The sequence below is a fragment of the Nyctibius grandis genome, chromosome 2 (assembly GCF_013368605.1).
Source record: "Nyctibius grandis isolate bNycGra1 chromosome 2, bNycGra1.pri, whole genome shotgun sequence".
Taxonomy (NCBI): domain Eukaryota; kingdom Metazoa; phylum Chordata; class Aves; order Nyctibiiformes; family Nyctibiidae; genus Nyctibius; species Nyctibius grandis.
In genome coordinates, this window is record NC_090659.1 from 119,093,637 (window position 1) to 119,110,349 (window position 16,713).

Sequence of the window (16,713 nt, forward strand, 5' to 3'; positions counted from 1 at the left end):
TAACTGCTACATCTGCTATAGCAGTCATGACCTCTGATGTGGATCCTTGAGTCTAACTTTTACCATGCTGTGATTAACCTGGCCGTCAATGAACCTTATTCATGACATTTTCATTTCAAAACAAAGCAACAGATATGGTCATGTTTTCTAACTTATCTCTTCATCTCTCCTTTTAACACTATTAGAACTATTTAAGAAGTGATATAAATAGTGCTATTAAATAGCTTCACGGCACTGAGTGAGGGTTTGAAGGTTTTTTCCAGTAGTTTCAGAACCAGAAGGTCAACTTTTATTTTAATTTACCAAAATTTTAGTTTTCATGGCCATTTTTTTAAGGGAAAACTTGCCTTCCTCTTGGCTACAGGGAAGGCGTAGAAATGAAAGGCTTTTTCTGATGCTAAGTGTAACATTTGTCTGCAGCCTGTAATCACACCAATGTTGTAAGCTCTCCCTGCAAACAACAGTGCGCTTGCCTGGCCCTATGCCTCCAAGTAGTAAACCAGTCTCGCTGTTGTCTCTTTACCTGTCTGGGTTTCCTCTTCTTGGCCAGAAACACATACAAATATGCAAACAGTGCAGTCCTGAAGTAAGATTTCTGAGACATGAATGACAGTAGAAAAGCCTTAGCCTTCTGGGACATGCGTATGCTTTTGTGTAACCTGCCTGTTGCAAAGACCCCAACAGCCACACCAGAGCTGCCACTTGGGCTATCAGTAGACTAAGAGGCTTTAAGAAACTGGATCCCCAAGAGCAAGAATGAGGCTGAGCCTTGCACCCTTTTTACATGGGATGAACAAAGGTACTTTTTTCCCTCTAAGCCTCTTAGCTTGGCACCAGCATATGCTTATGTAAGATTGCTGATTCTGTCTCTATTTCTAACGCAGATGAAAGCATATCTTGTTCTGTGCCTTGAGTCACCCTTGGTGTCAGATGGGACAACAGTCTAGTTTTCTTCCACTATTGTTTGTGAAAAATCAGTTTGCAAAGACCTTATAGAAATGACTTGACTTTTCTCTCTCCGAATAATCGAAACAGAATCATAGAACAGTTTGGGTTGGAAGGGACCTTAAAGATCATCTAGTTCCAACCCCCCTGCCATGGGCAGGGACACCTTCCACTAGACCAGGTTGCTCAAAGCCCCATCCAACCTGGCCTTGAACACTGCCAGGGAGGGGACACCCACAACTTCTCTGGGCAACCTGTGCCCAGAGGGTAGTGTCTCACTACCCTCACAGTCAAGAATGGCCTCCTAATATCTCATCTAAATCTACCCTCTGACAGTTTAAAACCGTTACCCCTCATCCTATCACTACACTCCCTGATCAAGAGTCCCTCCCCGTCTTTCCTGTAGGCCCCTTCAGGTACTGGAAGGTCTCCCCAGAGCCTTCTCTTCTCCAGGCTGAACAGCCCCAACTGTCTCAGCCTGTCTTCATAGGAGAGGTGCTCCAGCCCTCTGATCATCTTCGTGGCCCTCCTCTGGACTCACTCCAACAGCTCCATGTCCTTCTTCTGTTGAGTCCTCCAGAGCTGGATGCAGCACTGCAGGTGGGGTCTCACGAGAGCAGAGTAGAGGGGCAGAATCCCCTCCCTCGACCTGCTGGCCGTGCTTCTTTTGATGCAGCCCAGTATACGGTCGGCCTTCTGGGCTGCAAGAGCACATTGCTGGCTCATGTTGAGCTTCTCATCAACCATCACCCCCAAGTCCTTTTCTGCAGAGCCGCTCTTAGCTGGCCTCTTGAGGAGATGCCTGACCAAACTGACCCCTAATCTGTGGCCAGGATTTGTATGGCACAGTATTGGTGGTCTGACCAAAAGCCTGCTAAGGATCATGCTAACAATTTAGCAGTAAGAATGTCCTTGGGACACTAACCAGAATCAGGTGCTAGTGTTTAACTTGCTAGAGTGGGCTTTGTTTTCCCAATCCTAAATTGGAAGCCAAGCATTATTTTCTTCTGATGATGGGCTCCTTTATGGAAAATTTCGTCTGTCTTAGAAATCAGAACTTTGGTTGCTGCTGTATCAAGCAGCGGTAAGAAGATCTCAAGAAAAAGGACAAGGACAAGGAAAATTTGGTTCTTCTCTGCCTCATTTTATCTAAGATTATGAGTAGGAGTTGCAGTGCATCAAAGCAGATTCCTTACATCATGAATGATCAAAAGCAGTGCTATAAAATGCTAAATTCAGACAAGGATTGGAACCTCCTTCTTGTGATTCTTTCTGTAAAGGAACTGGACGTTTTTGCTAATGCAATTTTTTTATGCATGTAGGAATGTTTTATACTCTCTGCTCATGGTAAAAAAAAAATGCCCTTTTGATATTGGTCAGCAAAGGCAGTGCACAGGTCCTCAGGCCACCCTTGAAGTTCTGACTTGTGCAGTTTTGGTCAGATGCTTCTTAAATGGTAGCTGCTGCCTCATGATTTTTTTCCTCTTTGACCCCGTGGCTTATAATGAGGCTGGATGAACTCGAAGACGTACATACAAATGAGGATGAAAGAACCAAGTTGCATAATGAGATTGTTCAGGCAATTGAGAAGTCTTTTAAATAAAAAAGCTAAAGGCAATGTCATCAGGAAAACATCTGCCTCCCTCTTCTGGGATTCAAACTCTCTTGTTCCACATCTTGTGTTCATCCAAGAGAGATGTGTACCATCCTCTACAGGGGATACAGACTTTACTAACAGCATCTTTCCCGTTAGCACAGCCCAGAGATTTAGTATAGGTCTAGTTTGACAGTAACAGTAATGGAACAACAGTACAGTGATAAACAAAGTAATAAAACAGAGATAAACAAGCATTATTTCTTAATAAAGATTTTTGGGTGGTAATTTTTACAACAGACTTGTAATATTGTATGTGTTTAGCTCCTAGAGTCATCCTTCATTAGGGTGACAGTCTTATACTATTATTATGATCAATAGTTTATTATTTCATTAAAAATTCTGTTTGTGCAGAATTTTGCTAGGCAGGGTCTGGAGATCGGACTAAAATGTGTATGGGACCATTCTATAAAGCATTTCCCAGTGAGGCTATTTTACAGGAAGGTTTTTGCAAGGGATGGGAGAGAAAGCCAGAATTTGGGTCATAATTATTTATGGCACAAAACCCCAAAATATGCAAACTAATGAGATGGCAATATAATCTTTACCATGAAAGACTAGTGATTTTTTGCTGAGGAAGAAATGACAAAGTACAGCTTTTTGTTTCCAGTTCTATAAAATGGTTAAATTAATTCCAGAGATGGTAGAGAACAGGGTCCCCAGATGGTGGTCTGGCAGCCAACAGTGAACCAGGAGGCATGGTGACGGTATTAAATAATGACTCTTGTAGTGTCACCAGTTACAAGACAGAAGTGAGGAACTGTTTTTAGAGAGAAATTAGATTCAATGTTTTATCTGGGAAAAAAACCACACAGAGCCTTCAGCAAAGGGTATCAGAGTTTGCACCTGACATTAACCTGCCGTACAACAAACCACTACAGCAGAGTTTGGCTTGTAACTCCAAAAGGTCTCATTTTCACTGAGAAGTGTGAATGCATTGTAGTTGTTGAGGGGTGGGTGTTAAGACATTAACCTGGGTAATATTTAGTGACCATAAAAGACGTTGTTGTTGTAATCTCTCCCCTTTCTATCCAGCATATCTGAATTCTTTCAAAACCACCTCTGTCAGAGAGGTACAGATATGAAGAGTCCAAGCATCCCTTTTCCACAGCCTGCAAATACAAGAATTACTCATGCTAAGGGGAAAGCTCCAGTTCCACAAGGAGTCACAGAACTGCAGACACCCCAATAAATGCACACTTCAGTGTGCCCAAGAGGAATGGGATCATCTTTGAATCCAAAATCAGAAGGTCAAAACCCAAAACCTTCCTTTTATGAAAGGAGGGAGAAGAACTGGGGAATGGAAGAAACAAAACTGGAGATTGGCATGTGCTCTGTTTCAATGTACCTTGTCGGTCTGAAATCCTGATAGTCTACATTTGAGCTTTCCTTTTAGATAAAGGCAATTAGACCCTGGGTGTTTAACTACTAATGTCCCAGGGGCCAAGAAGAGATGATAGAATGCTCTAGAGAAGATGAGTCATTGGCAGTCAGGATGAGATTGCTGGAGGGAGCCAACCTTAGCTGGCCATGACTTTCCTGGACTGGAAAACATTCAGTCCTGATGTGACCTGCTACTCTTGGCTTCAAACTGTCTTTCAGGCTCAGAGGTGAAAGTTAGGAGATGAGTCACAGGGATGAGCAGAAGCATGGAAGGATCTATGAGAACTAGCAACAAGCCAAGCAGGCTGACCTCAGGAGCCTCTTCCTACCACAGCAGTTTGCAAGATCTCCCTGCAGGGCCACCCTCAATTCTAGCCACAAATACAAGGATATTTAAATGTAGCAGAGGGGACCTTCAGAAATCCTTGTTTAAATACTCACTTTACAATCACTTTTTCTAAAAAGAGGCATCCTACACCTATAGACAGCAAGCATGGTGTAAGTGCTTTGGTGTGTACTAACTGGGACTGCACTCGTATCAGATCTCACAAGTTAAACAGCTCAAAATTTCTTAGCTGGTTAGACAAAAGCATACTTCACTAAAAATGATTTCTCCAACAAGAAATCATTAATTTTGGTTTCTTGATGGAAACTACAATGTTTCAAATGAAACACAATAATTGTACAAGATCAGTTTTGTCAAAATCCAGTTTTCATTTTTAAAATGTTACGATGGTGGGAGAATGGCCAGTATATTTCATTCCATCCTGAAGTATTTCCATGCACTCTGATAGGGGGCCACTTGGATACCATACACAAGGGATGGAGCAGGACAGTTTCTATAGAGAATATCAACAAAGAAATTGCAGGCTTTGAAGGACAGCAGAGCACTGCAGTTGAAAGGGTGATAAGCCAGTGACCTCGGGTGCGTGACATATATTTAAGATCTTTCTAACCAGCTGTGATAATTAGATAACATTAGATTATCTCTCCTAATTTAGGTGTCTAAAATTAGACATCTGAATTGAAGTTAGTTATCTTAGACTGTCTTCATAGAGACTGTGGAGAAATAGGCATCTCCAGAGATGTCATCTACTTCCATTTTCCATTTAGACTAGTTCAAAGGAGTTGCTATTGGATGCGCCTCTTTCTCTCCATTGTCTGAGAAAGCAGCCAGAGTTGTCTAGCTCAGCATTACACACCCAACTTTTAGATATGTAAAGGTAGTGGAAGAAATCCTAGTCTGCACTGCATTTTGTTGGTTGAACTCCAGTACAAGTAGCAGCTCTTTGACCACCCTTTCCCTTTGCAATAACAGATATTCTCCACCTTCTCTCCTAAGCTGGATTTTTTTTTTAGGATTGTTGCATATTAAAGCACTTGTGTGTTCCAGTCCCAAGTTGGCTATGTTTTACTTTTGGATGCTACCCAAATACTTCGTAGAGTGCTCTGAATTCCTTTGGGATGAAACAGGTTACACAAATCTTGAGTCACTGTGCTGTGGAGGAAGGACAGTAGAACTGACTCATCATGTTGATACTCACAAGAATGTTACTGCAAATGGCCCCAGCAGTTGTTTTGTTCATACTCCTTGCTAAGTTTATCCTTAAGTTGATCAAGTCGTCCTGAGATAAAATCATAGAATCATAGAATTGTTTTGGTTGGAAAGGACCTTTAAGATCATCAAGTCCAACTGTTAACCCAGCACTGCCAAGTCCACCACTAAACCATGTCCCTAAGCACCACATCTACTCGTCTTTTAAATACCTCCAGCAACAGTGATTCCACCACTGCCCTGGGCAGCCTGTTCCAGTGCTTGACAACCCTTCTGGTGAAGAAATTTTTCCTGATATCTAATCTAAACCTCCCCTGGTGCAACTTGAGTCCATTTCCTCTCATCCCATCATTTGTTACTTGGGGGAAGAGACGAACACCCACCTTGCTACAGCCTCCTTTCAGGTAGTTGTAGAGAGCGATAAGGTCTCCCCTGAGACCTCTCTCCTTTTCTCCAGACTAAACAACCCCAGTTCCCTCAGCTGCTCCTCATCACACTTGTGCTCCAGGTCCTTCACCAGCTTCGTTGCCCTTCTTTGGACTCACTCCAGCACCTCGATGTCTTTCTTGTAGTGAGGGGCCCAAAACTGAACACAGTATTCAAGGTGTGGCCTCACCAGTGCCGAGTACAGGGGGACAATCCCTGTCCTAGTCCTGCTGGCCACACTATTTCTGATACAAGCCAGGAGGCTGTTGGTCTTCTTGGCCACTTGGGCACACTGCTGGCTCATATTCAGCCGGCCGTCAACCAGCACCCCCAGATCCTTTTCCACCAGGCAGCTTTCCAGCCACTCTTCCCCAAGCCTGTAGCGGTGCATGGGGCTGTTGTGCTCCAAGTGCAGGATGCGACACTTGGCCTCAGATGGAGCATTGCACACAACCACCAAAGTACCATTAGGAAAGAGCAGTAAGCATTAAGTGGTGGATTTCTAAGATGGCTCAGTAAGTCAACTGCCTAATTTGTGTTTCTTTTGAGTGACTTTGAGCAGCACAAGTTCTTTAAAGTCCTCTCAAAATCCCAGTAAGGTGGATAGTCCTTGAGGATTAGGATTATCATCCTGAGTTTCCCATCTTTAACTGTGATTCTGAAATATTTGGTTCTGTCATTTAAAGCATCCAGTCTTAGGGTCTTGCCATGACCTATTTGTGGTCTTTAGTAATGAAAAATATAGTTCTTGCATTACGCAAAGGCTCACATAGACTCAAAAATGTGGTTTATACTTTAAAAAGCTCAGTGGACATATTGCAGAAAAAAACAAAACAATCTTCAAAAAGATAGCTCAGTGAAAAGAGTTTGCATTCCAGCACTGTCCTGTCATACTGAGGGACAGGAAGAGAAATGAAGTGTCTATGGGCCACCATCCCTTCCCTGTGCTCTGCTTAATAAAAAATGATCAAAGACAAAAAATGAAGTAACTGTGCACTGTCTCATGCTGCAGATCAGTAATGTGAAGTGAGGAAAGAATTCTGTGCTTAAAAGAGAAAAAGAAACATTCAGGTTAGTACTCTTGCAAATTTGACTGTAGTCAGGGAAACCCACCTACCTACCCTTACGCTCTTCAGAGAGCTGGTCACACAGACATTAATGCTGGCTAAGATCACTGATTTTATTAAGCAAGTCAGTAATGTTACTTCCTCAGTGATACAAATAAATAATAAGACTGGTGTTAGAGAAATAGTTTCTATAGCAACTGAACTTGTTTAAAGTTTTGCAAATTCTTTGCTGTGAGATGTTAGCAGATGTTCTGGATGGTGTGTCATCTCCCTCTTAGCCATGTTTTCCTTAAATATTCAAACGATACATAAGAGGATCGTCCATGAGAAAACTGATTTTTCACAGGCACTTTTTGTATTGTTTATTTGCACAAATTCCTTAGATAACCACAAGTTCATTTTGACCTCGAAGACTTTACAGAGAGAAAGAGACTTGGGAATCTTCATCTGTCGCTTTTCAGAGTGTTGCTCAGCATTTCAGAAGAAATTTTCATACTGGATGTCTCCTTGATAGCTGCCAGAATCTGCAGTGGGGAGGCGTAAAGTTCATAAGTAGTCTCTTCCTCAAATATTCGGTGTAACTTGTGGTTAGCAGCACACTGGGGACAATTTACGAGCATCTTATAAAAACAAATGCAAAATTTCAATACTTAGGTTGCTATTGAGCTGTGTAACTATGTATGTAACCCTGTCATATAGGGTTTAGCAAAGAACTTGTCCTGTTCAAAGTCACAAAACCAATGGGAGCAGTTGTCCAGTCCCTCTTCTAGGGCTTTTTTCCCCTTGAAGTACGGCAAGCTGGAATTTCCCCACCTGAGCATCTAGATCTTGCTGAATTTCAAAGCCTGTTGGTCCCCTGGAAAATCCATGCCTAAACCTCCATACCCAGGGTGAAACTTGTGGTACAGCTATGACAGGGATATTACACAGGGCTTTTTTGTTGCTCCTTTCACCACAGTAAACAAGACAAGAAGTTGCTGCCTTTCTGGCCAGTATGACCAGTCATGCTTGCATCTGCCTACCTAGAGTAGGCTCACTGGACTCTGACAGTGCAGAGTGGGGAGTAAGTATACTTTATAAAGTAAGAGCTATCAGATGGCACACAACAGATGTAGACTAATTTTGAAAGCAATTTTTAACCCCTCTGCACTGTATTCCCTTTCAAGAGAGAGATGGGGAACACATATGGTGGGGACTGGGCATGGTAGTCCATCTCTGATGGTACCCAGGTAGTAGAAAGGTATACCCAGCCTGCACACGAGATAAACTGAAGATGCCCTCAGTCATTGGATCAGCCAGGAAGAAAACCACCCGCCATGGCATGTCCTCACTTGCAGGTGTGCCACATCCATTCCCAGCATCACCAAAGGAGAAGCTGGAGAGATCCAAAAGGTGCCCAGGAGAAAGGGTGGAAACAGCAGCATGTTCTGACTCAGAGCTGTGCTGTACACAGTCAGGGATCTCTGCATACGTGGCTCTCGAAGGGGGACATGCCCCATTCTGCTGCTCTTTGGTGACAGGAGCAGTGATACTTCCCCATCACTCTGGGGATGACACTATATTGCAGACCCCATAGAAAAGTTTCCACAGCTTCTGTGTCCCTGATTCAACAAAGACTCCCAGCACCGAATTTTTCATTGAAATTTTTGCAAATATTAATATTATTTTGCAAATATTCAGCTTAGTAGGATATTGTGAGACTTAACTGGAGCGAGGCATTGAGTTGAATCTGAGCTTTTCGTATCTAAAAGAGTCATACACAGCTCTAAAGTCATTGTGGTCCTTTTCGAAAAGCAAGCATAGAGAATGTGAAGCAAGTGTAAGAGCCAACCCTGTTCCCTTTTTGAGACCAGAGGATTTAGGAAGCGAGAGTTTCTCATGAGGGACAAATAAAGGAGCACAATGCATGTGCTTATCATTGTCTCCTTGCTGACAGACATACTTGAAATGGAAAAGAATAATAATAATAATAATAATAATAAAAAATTCGAGGCCCTCCCAGGGCCTGACTCCCCGCACTGTAAGTGCCATGAAAAGAGCTTTTCATGACAGGAGCCACAGTACTCAAATGGAGCATGTTTTATCCAGTATCAATTTCTAGTTTAAAGCAGGGGTGTCCCCTGCCTCACATTTCAGTGGCAAAGGAGGGAAGTCTGAATGGGAGGTATGCAAGGTGATGCTGCCTCTGTGCTGCTTACAGTCCCAGCGAGGCTCAGGTCTCTAACACAGTGCAGCTTTTTAGAGCCCTTTCACCTGCCTGCAGCCCAGAGGTTGCTAATAGCTGTATTACTCATTCCCTGAGCTTCTCCCACTGCCCATCACATTTATGTGAAACAACAGAGTACTTATGGCCCTTATAGATTTTATTCACAAAGCTTTAACCTGCTTGTGGGTCAGGGCAATGCTAAGCACAAATACAGGCTGGGTGGAGAATGGATTGAGAGCAGTCCCGAGGAGAAGGACTTGGGGGTGATGGTTGACGAGAAGCTCAACATGAGCCGGCAATGTGCGCTTGCAGCCCAGAAGGCCAACCGTATACTGGGCTGCATCAAAAGCAGTGTGGCCAGCAGGTCGAGGGAGGGGATTCTGCCCCTCTACTCTGCTCTCGTGAGACCCCACCTGCAGTGCTGCATCCAGCTCTGGGGCCCCCAACATAAGAAGGACATGGAGCTGTTGGAGTGAGTCCAGAGGAGGGCCACGAAGGTGATGAGAGGGCTGGAGTACCTCTCCTAGCAACAGGACTAGAGCGACAGGACTAGAGGACATAGCCTCAAGCTGCGCCAGGGGAGGTTCAGGTTAGACATTAGGAAAAATTTCTTCACAGAAAGGGTTATTAGGCATTGGAATGGGCTACCCAGGGAGGTGGTGGAATCACCATCCCTGGAGGTGTTTAAGAAAAGACTAGATGTGGCACTTAGTGCCATGGTCTAGTTGACACATTGGTGTTAGGTCAAAGGTTGGACTCGATGATCCCAGAGGTCTCTTCCAACCTAGCTGATTCTGTGATTCATATGAAGACAGGCTGAGAGAGTTGGGGCTGTTCAGCCTGGAGAAGAGAAGGCTCCGGGGAGACCTTCTAGCAGCCTTCCAGTACCTGAAGGGCCTGCAGGAAAGCCGGAGAGGGACTTTTTACAAGGGCATGTAGTGACAGAACGAGGGGGAATGGTTTTAAACTGACAGAGGGTAGATTTAGATGAGATATTAGGAAGAAATTCTTGACTGCGAGGGTGGTGAGACACTGGCCCAGGTTGCCCAGAGAAGCTGTGGATGCCCCCTCCCTGGCAGTGTTCAAGGCCAGGTTGGATGGGGCTTTGAGCAACCTGGTCTAGTGGAAGGTGTCCCTGCCTGTGGCAGGGAGGTTGGAACTAGATGATCTTTAAGGTCCCTTCCAACCCAAACTGTTCTGTGATTCTATGATTCTGTGATTAATGCAGCCTAGAGTCATACAAAGTGCTGAAAGTGTGTAGATATGGAGCTGTCTGAATATTACCTAGCTTTTAGAAACTGCACACTTAATAATTACGGAAAGCTTGCAATTATTTCCTGCCCTTTGACTCTACGGGTCACTAGCTGTCATTGTGCACTGGTTTCCTGCAAAGCAACTCAATGGAGAGAAATGTTTCCAAAGCACAAAAAATGTGGCTATGAAATCACACCGTGAAGCAATAAGTCCATGTGATCCTACACTTGGTCACCTGCAGTTCAAACAGGCCCTTGGTGGTGTCCCTTTGACTGACGTTCCCTTTGCAGTCAGATTTGCTGTATTGCAATATGGCAGTTGCAATGTCCATTGCAAAAGAGCATCTGCTTCCCTTGAGAAGCTCATCGGTAAATATACCACCGAAAATTTGTCATACCAATAGTGCAAAGATGCATATATATGTATATATATATACACATATATATATGTATATAGGTATACATATTAAGAAGCCCTTCATGCCTCTTGAATAGACAGATTATGAATACAATTTATTCTTAGAGACTCCACATTTCTGAGTGTATGGACCTTGGGAAGGGTGTGATCCTGTGGGCTGTTACTGTGATGCATTTCTCTTACGATACGTTTATTTCTGTGCTAGAGACTGTATCTGCGTTGTCCTGGTAAGAGATGTATATATCATTCTATGTTGTGGAAATATTTTCATCCATTTTTAATTACCCTTTAACTTGCAGGTACGGCATGAATTGTCTGATCCAGTTTGAAGATTTTGCCAATGCTAATGCTTTTCGTCTCCTCAATAAATACCGCAACAGATACTGTACATTTAATGATGATATTCAGGGTAAGTACTGTTAGGAAAATGCAAATTTAACCTTCACCCTGTCAGGAGGAAAGGTGATTTAAAATCACCAGACTGTTTATTATACAGCACTCAGATGTGTGATAAATTTTAGAGTTTACACATAAGCATTTAAAAATATAAACAAAAGCACAGCAGTCTGTTGAAAAGTGAGTCTCCATTGTTTTTAGGAATTTAGTTGTTCACTGCAGAAATGTTGTTCAAGGGAGAAAATTAATCATGTGCTTTAGACTATTAAGGTTAATTTAGAGAGTTCCATTAATTTTCTATAATTTACCTAAAACAATGACGACGTTTTAACAGTTACGCAAGGCTTTCTGTTTCCATGAGCCAGGTGGACATTAGCTGATCCTGGCATTGTCCCTCTATTGTTATCCTCCTTAGTACATGCACAAACAAAAAGGTAAGCCAGCTCCTTTCCTCTCCATGGATGCTAACTCCAGGGGAACCTGAGAACAGATGTGGTCTCCCCTAGAGTGGTTAACGTGACTCTTCCAGCGCCAACAAGAAATGACAACAGCAAAGCTGGAGCTATAACCAGCACATCTCCCAGCCCCTGTGAGGCTCAGCGGTCAGCAGAATTGCTCAAGTGCACGGAGGGACACAAGCTGCATATTGGTGGCATCCTGGTCTGGTGCTGACTTTGCTTTAAACCATTGGAAGGGCTGTTTGCCCATCCATCAGGGACAGGATCTTCCCAAGTGATTACAAATAACCCGTTCTTCTGCAGGTCCCTTGATCTTTTCTTCTTTTGTCTAGTCCTGCTTGGAACAAATTTCCAAGGTTTGTTGATTTAATTATTTGCAGTCAGTTGGGCTTATCCTCACTTGTACTTGAAAGAGACTGAAAGAAATGCCCGTGTCATTCTTCACACAGTGCTGGTTCTTTTGTGAGCAGACTTCCCAGCATTATTTCGGCATCTGCTACCCATCTAGCAATATTTGGCAGTGTGCGTAACAGCTTGTTCCTATCTCTCGTGGCACAAGAGGGAGTAAGACCCTAGCTTGTGGGAATATGGTTGGTGTGATGTGATGCATGGTCCTGCTCAAAGACACTCTCGTGGAGAGGGTTTAGAAGCAGAGGAGCTTAAGGCATTTCAGAGAAGGTGAGAGAGATTCTCCTGTACAAGAAGACTCATTAGGTGTTCTTGCCACCCACAAAAGCTTTCAGTGGAGAGAAGAGCAAAGAAAAAGAGAACACAGGAGATACATTTTTGAATTGAAGTCTTGAATGAAGGAACCAGGAACTCAAACTTTTCTGGAGATGGACAGATGAAGCCCATAATAAGAAGCCGATGATTTAAAGGTTTATTTTGGATTAGTTGCTCTCTCTGCAAGTGGAAGGGGACTCAGCAGTTGAAAGGAAAAAAGGCCAGGCAATGTGGCAGATCTGTGGGCCTGGATGTAGGTTTTCCTGAGGGAACTACAGTGAATTGGAAAGGTTTCTTGGTGAATTGGAACGGTTTCTTAGAGAGAAGAGAAAGAGGATATTAAAGCAAAACTGAATATTCTGAGTGGGGAGCAGGAAACTATTTTATAGTGTCTTTTTGGCCATAGGTCATAACTAAATGTCTCAGACAGTTCCTGGAAATTACTCCCTCGGAGGAGCAGACCACATCTAGGAGGACGATGTAAAATGGCATTGCCATAAAATGGACCTTATCTCCTTCTCCCCAGTTAGATGTTTGTCATGGTGCATGGGAGATGTCAAGTCCCCTGAAAATTCCCCAGAGTCCCACCTGTTAAAACAAAAGGATTTTTCCTATTACTAAACTCCCTTATATTCTCAATTAAAGCATCTAGCTGGCACTGGTTTTGCAGTAGTAGATAAGGAAAGAAATCCTGCGGATCTTTTGCACACACAAGAGATGAGTCAAGGGAAGCAAGCCACTGTTTCAGGCTTTTTTATGTAGCTGTCAGAAAGAAAAGGGGATTCCAAGCCAGGGTCATAGTCAGGAATGAGTTTTGGGGACCTTTGGGAAGCTGATGTAACTTGGATCTGCTCAGTTAACTCTGTTTTAGAGTCATGTCAGAGATTAATGGAGTCGAAGCTGGGATGAGCAGTCTGATTTACTCACCCTAATATCCCCCTCTGTATCCCCAGATGATATGAGAAAGGTAAGGAGTGCCATTTTCTCACTTGCCCCCTCCTGTTCTTTGGTTTGCCTCAGGCTCTCTCTTTTCTAACATGCTGGTGTTTCATGACTTGCCTACTTAAAAAAGTGGGAGACTTGAATGCAAATTGTGTTTTAAATGATTAATGAGAATTATACAAAGCCTTGTTTAAGCAGTCCTGATTCATTTTACTCAAGTCAGGCAGGAACAGACCTCCTGAAGCCAGAATTATCCCAGCTTCTGAGCCAGCATTGTTTTAAGTATATTGATATAAAAACACATCTTAGGCACAAACAGTGCAAGTCAGATCAGGCCTGAGCTATACTAATTTAAACTCATTGCCCATTGGTTAGTGGGGCTCTGAATGCAATGTGCCTACACACACACACACACACACAGATGAGATGTGGGAAGAAAGTATAAATCGCTCCACTTAATCTCCCTTAGCCCTCCCTCTTGCTGCTCCAGGGCTGACACAAAGAGAAAGCAGTTTAAAATATTAACACCCCCTTTTTTTTTTGTGTCACACAAATTACCATATTGCCAAATCCATCCTAACCCCACAGAATTAAAGTGACTCAGATCCCTTCCAGTTTGAGCCAGCCTGCTGATGCTGAGTGGGATGCCTGCCAGGTACCACGAACCGGGACGAGGTGATTGCTCTTATTCTGAAAGCCATTAGCCTGGGAGCTAGCAGGAGCTGGCTCGCAGTGCCCGCGTGGGAGCTCCCCGTTAAGGGAGTGCTTCTCCTTCCTCTATGGGGGTGATGACATCAGTCCTTTCCCAGCTCTGTCTGGGTTCATGCAAGGGGCAACAGCTTCAATTTCAGCTCTATGGGAGAAAATTGATTGTCACTTCTTCCTTTTTCCCAGTAAAGTACCAGGGCAGGCGATGAAGCACATAGGAAATTGGAGGGACATGAGAATGCTTTAGATCCTGCTCTTTCCCTTCCTACTGTAACTTTGCTCCACTTCATTGTGCACAGTGATAAACAGAAAGTAGACAACTGAAGAGTCTTACAAAGCTGTCAAGTCTTGTGAATCCCTGAGACAGGCATCTCTGGCTTCCTGCTTCATACAAGAAAATATATAAAATCATTGAAGAAGTTAGTTTGGAAGGGACCTGTGGACATCACCCAGCCCTCACTCAAATAAAAGGTGATTTCAAACTTAGATCCAATTTTAACATTAGATCAGGTTCCTCAGAGCCTTGTCCAGACAAATAATTTTCAATATCTACGAGGATGGATATTCGCAATCTCTTTGTGCTACCTGTTCCAAAGTTTTCTCATCTTCCTTGTGCATTTTTTCCCCTAATATCTAACTGGAATTTCCCTAGATGTGACTTGTGTTCATTGCCCTCATCCTTTTGCTGTGCACCTCTGAGAAGAATCTGGCTTCTCTACAAACACTCATTAAGTAGTTGTAGACAGAAATTAGATGCCCTCTTAGTCTTCTCCAGCCTACTCAAACCGAAGTCCCTCAGTCCTTTTCGTACACCCTGGTCATATTTACAGCCCTTTTCTGGACTTGCTCTAGTTTGTCAATATATTCCTTGTGCTGAGAGCCCCAAACTGGAGATGCTAGTCTAGAGATGACCTCAAAAGTGCTGAAATAGAAAGAAATTATCACTTTCCTTGACCTGCTGCCTAGACTTCTGTTGATGCAGTCTAGCAGGCTGTTGGCCTTCTGTGCCACAAGGGTGCATTGCAGGTTCTTCTTCAACTTGTTGTCCACCATTACCCCCAAGTCGTCTTCTGCAAAGCTGCAGGACCTTCGTGAGGTTTCCTTGAGCCCATTTCTCCAGCCTCCTGAGATCCCTGTGAATGACAGTCTTACTCACCAGTGTATCAGTCACTATCCCCAGTTTGTAATCATCCATGAACTTGCTGGGGGTGTGTTCTGTCTTATCATCCAGGTTGTTAGTAGAATTTAAATAGTATTGGCCTCTTTGTACCACTGACCACAAGCCTCTGAGCCTAGCAGCCCAGCCACTTTTTCACCCACTTGATAGTCCACTTGTTCAGTCTGTATCTCTCCAGTTTGGCTACAAGGATGCTTTGGGAGATGATTATTTCAAAGGCCTCATGCAGGTCAAGGAAAGCAATATCTGCTGACCTCTCCTTCTCCACATAGCCAGTTGTCTCATAGAAGGCAGCTGAGTTGGTCAGGCATGATTTGCCTTGGGAGATCCATACAGTTCTCAATCACCTTCATATTCCTAGATATACCTTCCAGAAGATTTGCTTTGTAATCCCCAGGTACTGACGTTAGGCTGACTGAGCTAAAATTCCCTGGATCCTTCCTCTGGCCCTTCTTGAAGATGTGGGTGACATTTGTCTTTCTTCAGGAATTAGGAATCTCCCCAATTGCGAAAACCTTTCAAAGAATGACTTTGTAATGTCATTGGCCACGTACCTCAGCATCCTTACATACATCTCATCAGGTCTCATGGACTTCATCTCTTGAGTAATCCCTGCTAAATAGTCAGGAGTCCATATAAACCCTGTAAATTTGCGTGCCTAATGTTCTCAGCATGGGACTAGGGCTGCGTGTGCACGTGCCTCACTGCCTTTGTGGTAAAGAGCCTAATTCCAACACAGCCTTCAAAGATGTGCAGTGAGTAACTAAAGAATCAGCAGGAGTTTGTGCCTGGACTAAGCAAAAGTGGGATGAGACGCATGAACCTGTGATTGGAATTGGTTGACTCAGCTTGCTGAGCTGAAATCTTTATGCTGCAGCAGAGATCCTTCAGTATCATGGTTCAGTTATCTGATCAGACATAACAAAAATGTTATTCACTATGAGAGTGGTTGAACACTGGGACAAGATGTGCAGAAACGCTTTGGGACTTTTATCATTCAAGAAGGCCCTAAGCAATCTAATCTAATTTTGAAGCTAGCCCCGCTTTAAGCAGATACTGGACCAGATGACCTCCAGGCATCTCTTCCAAGCTTATTTTTTCTGTGACAACTTCATTCTCCTGGTTGATTGGTGTGTTACCCTTTCTATTCACATATCAAACATGAATCCTTCGGGCTTAGATTGCTTACTCAGTACTGAACAGCCGAAGTTGTTCTGCAAGTTAAGTCAGAGTTGCAGAAAAATTAAGAAATCTCTAATATGTTACTTGTATCTGATCTTGTCATTCAAAAGCCTTTCACACATATGGGCAGGACAGAGAGAACAGTGCATAGAAGCATAAAGCCTACTGTCTCCTGGCTCTGGGCATCTTTAGCAGTCTTTTAAAGCTAGGCCTGATGCAA

At 43.5% G+C, this 16,713-nt stretch overlaps 1 protein-coding gene across 3 annotated transcripts in view; it reads left to right on the plus strand.

The window, feature by feature from the left end:
* The window catches only part of ME3 (malic enzyme 3), a 149,552-nt gene that overhangs the window by 119,885 nt on the left and 12,954 nt on the right, over positions 1-16,713 (plus strand). For all 3 annotated transcript variants that reach the window (XM_068424671.1, XM_068424667.1, XM_068424664.1), the window contains one exon: positions 11,207-11,316. In XM_068424671.1, the coding sequence (XP_068280772.1) occupies positions 11,207-11,316 (110 nt within the window). The remainder of the gene's footprint in view (positions 1-11,206; positions 11,317-16,713) is intronic.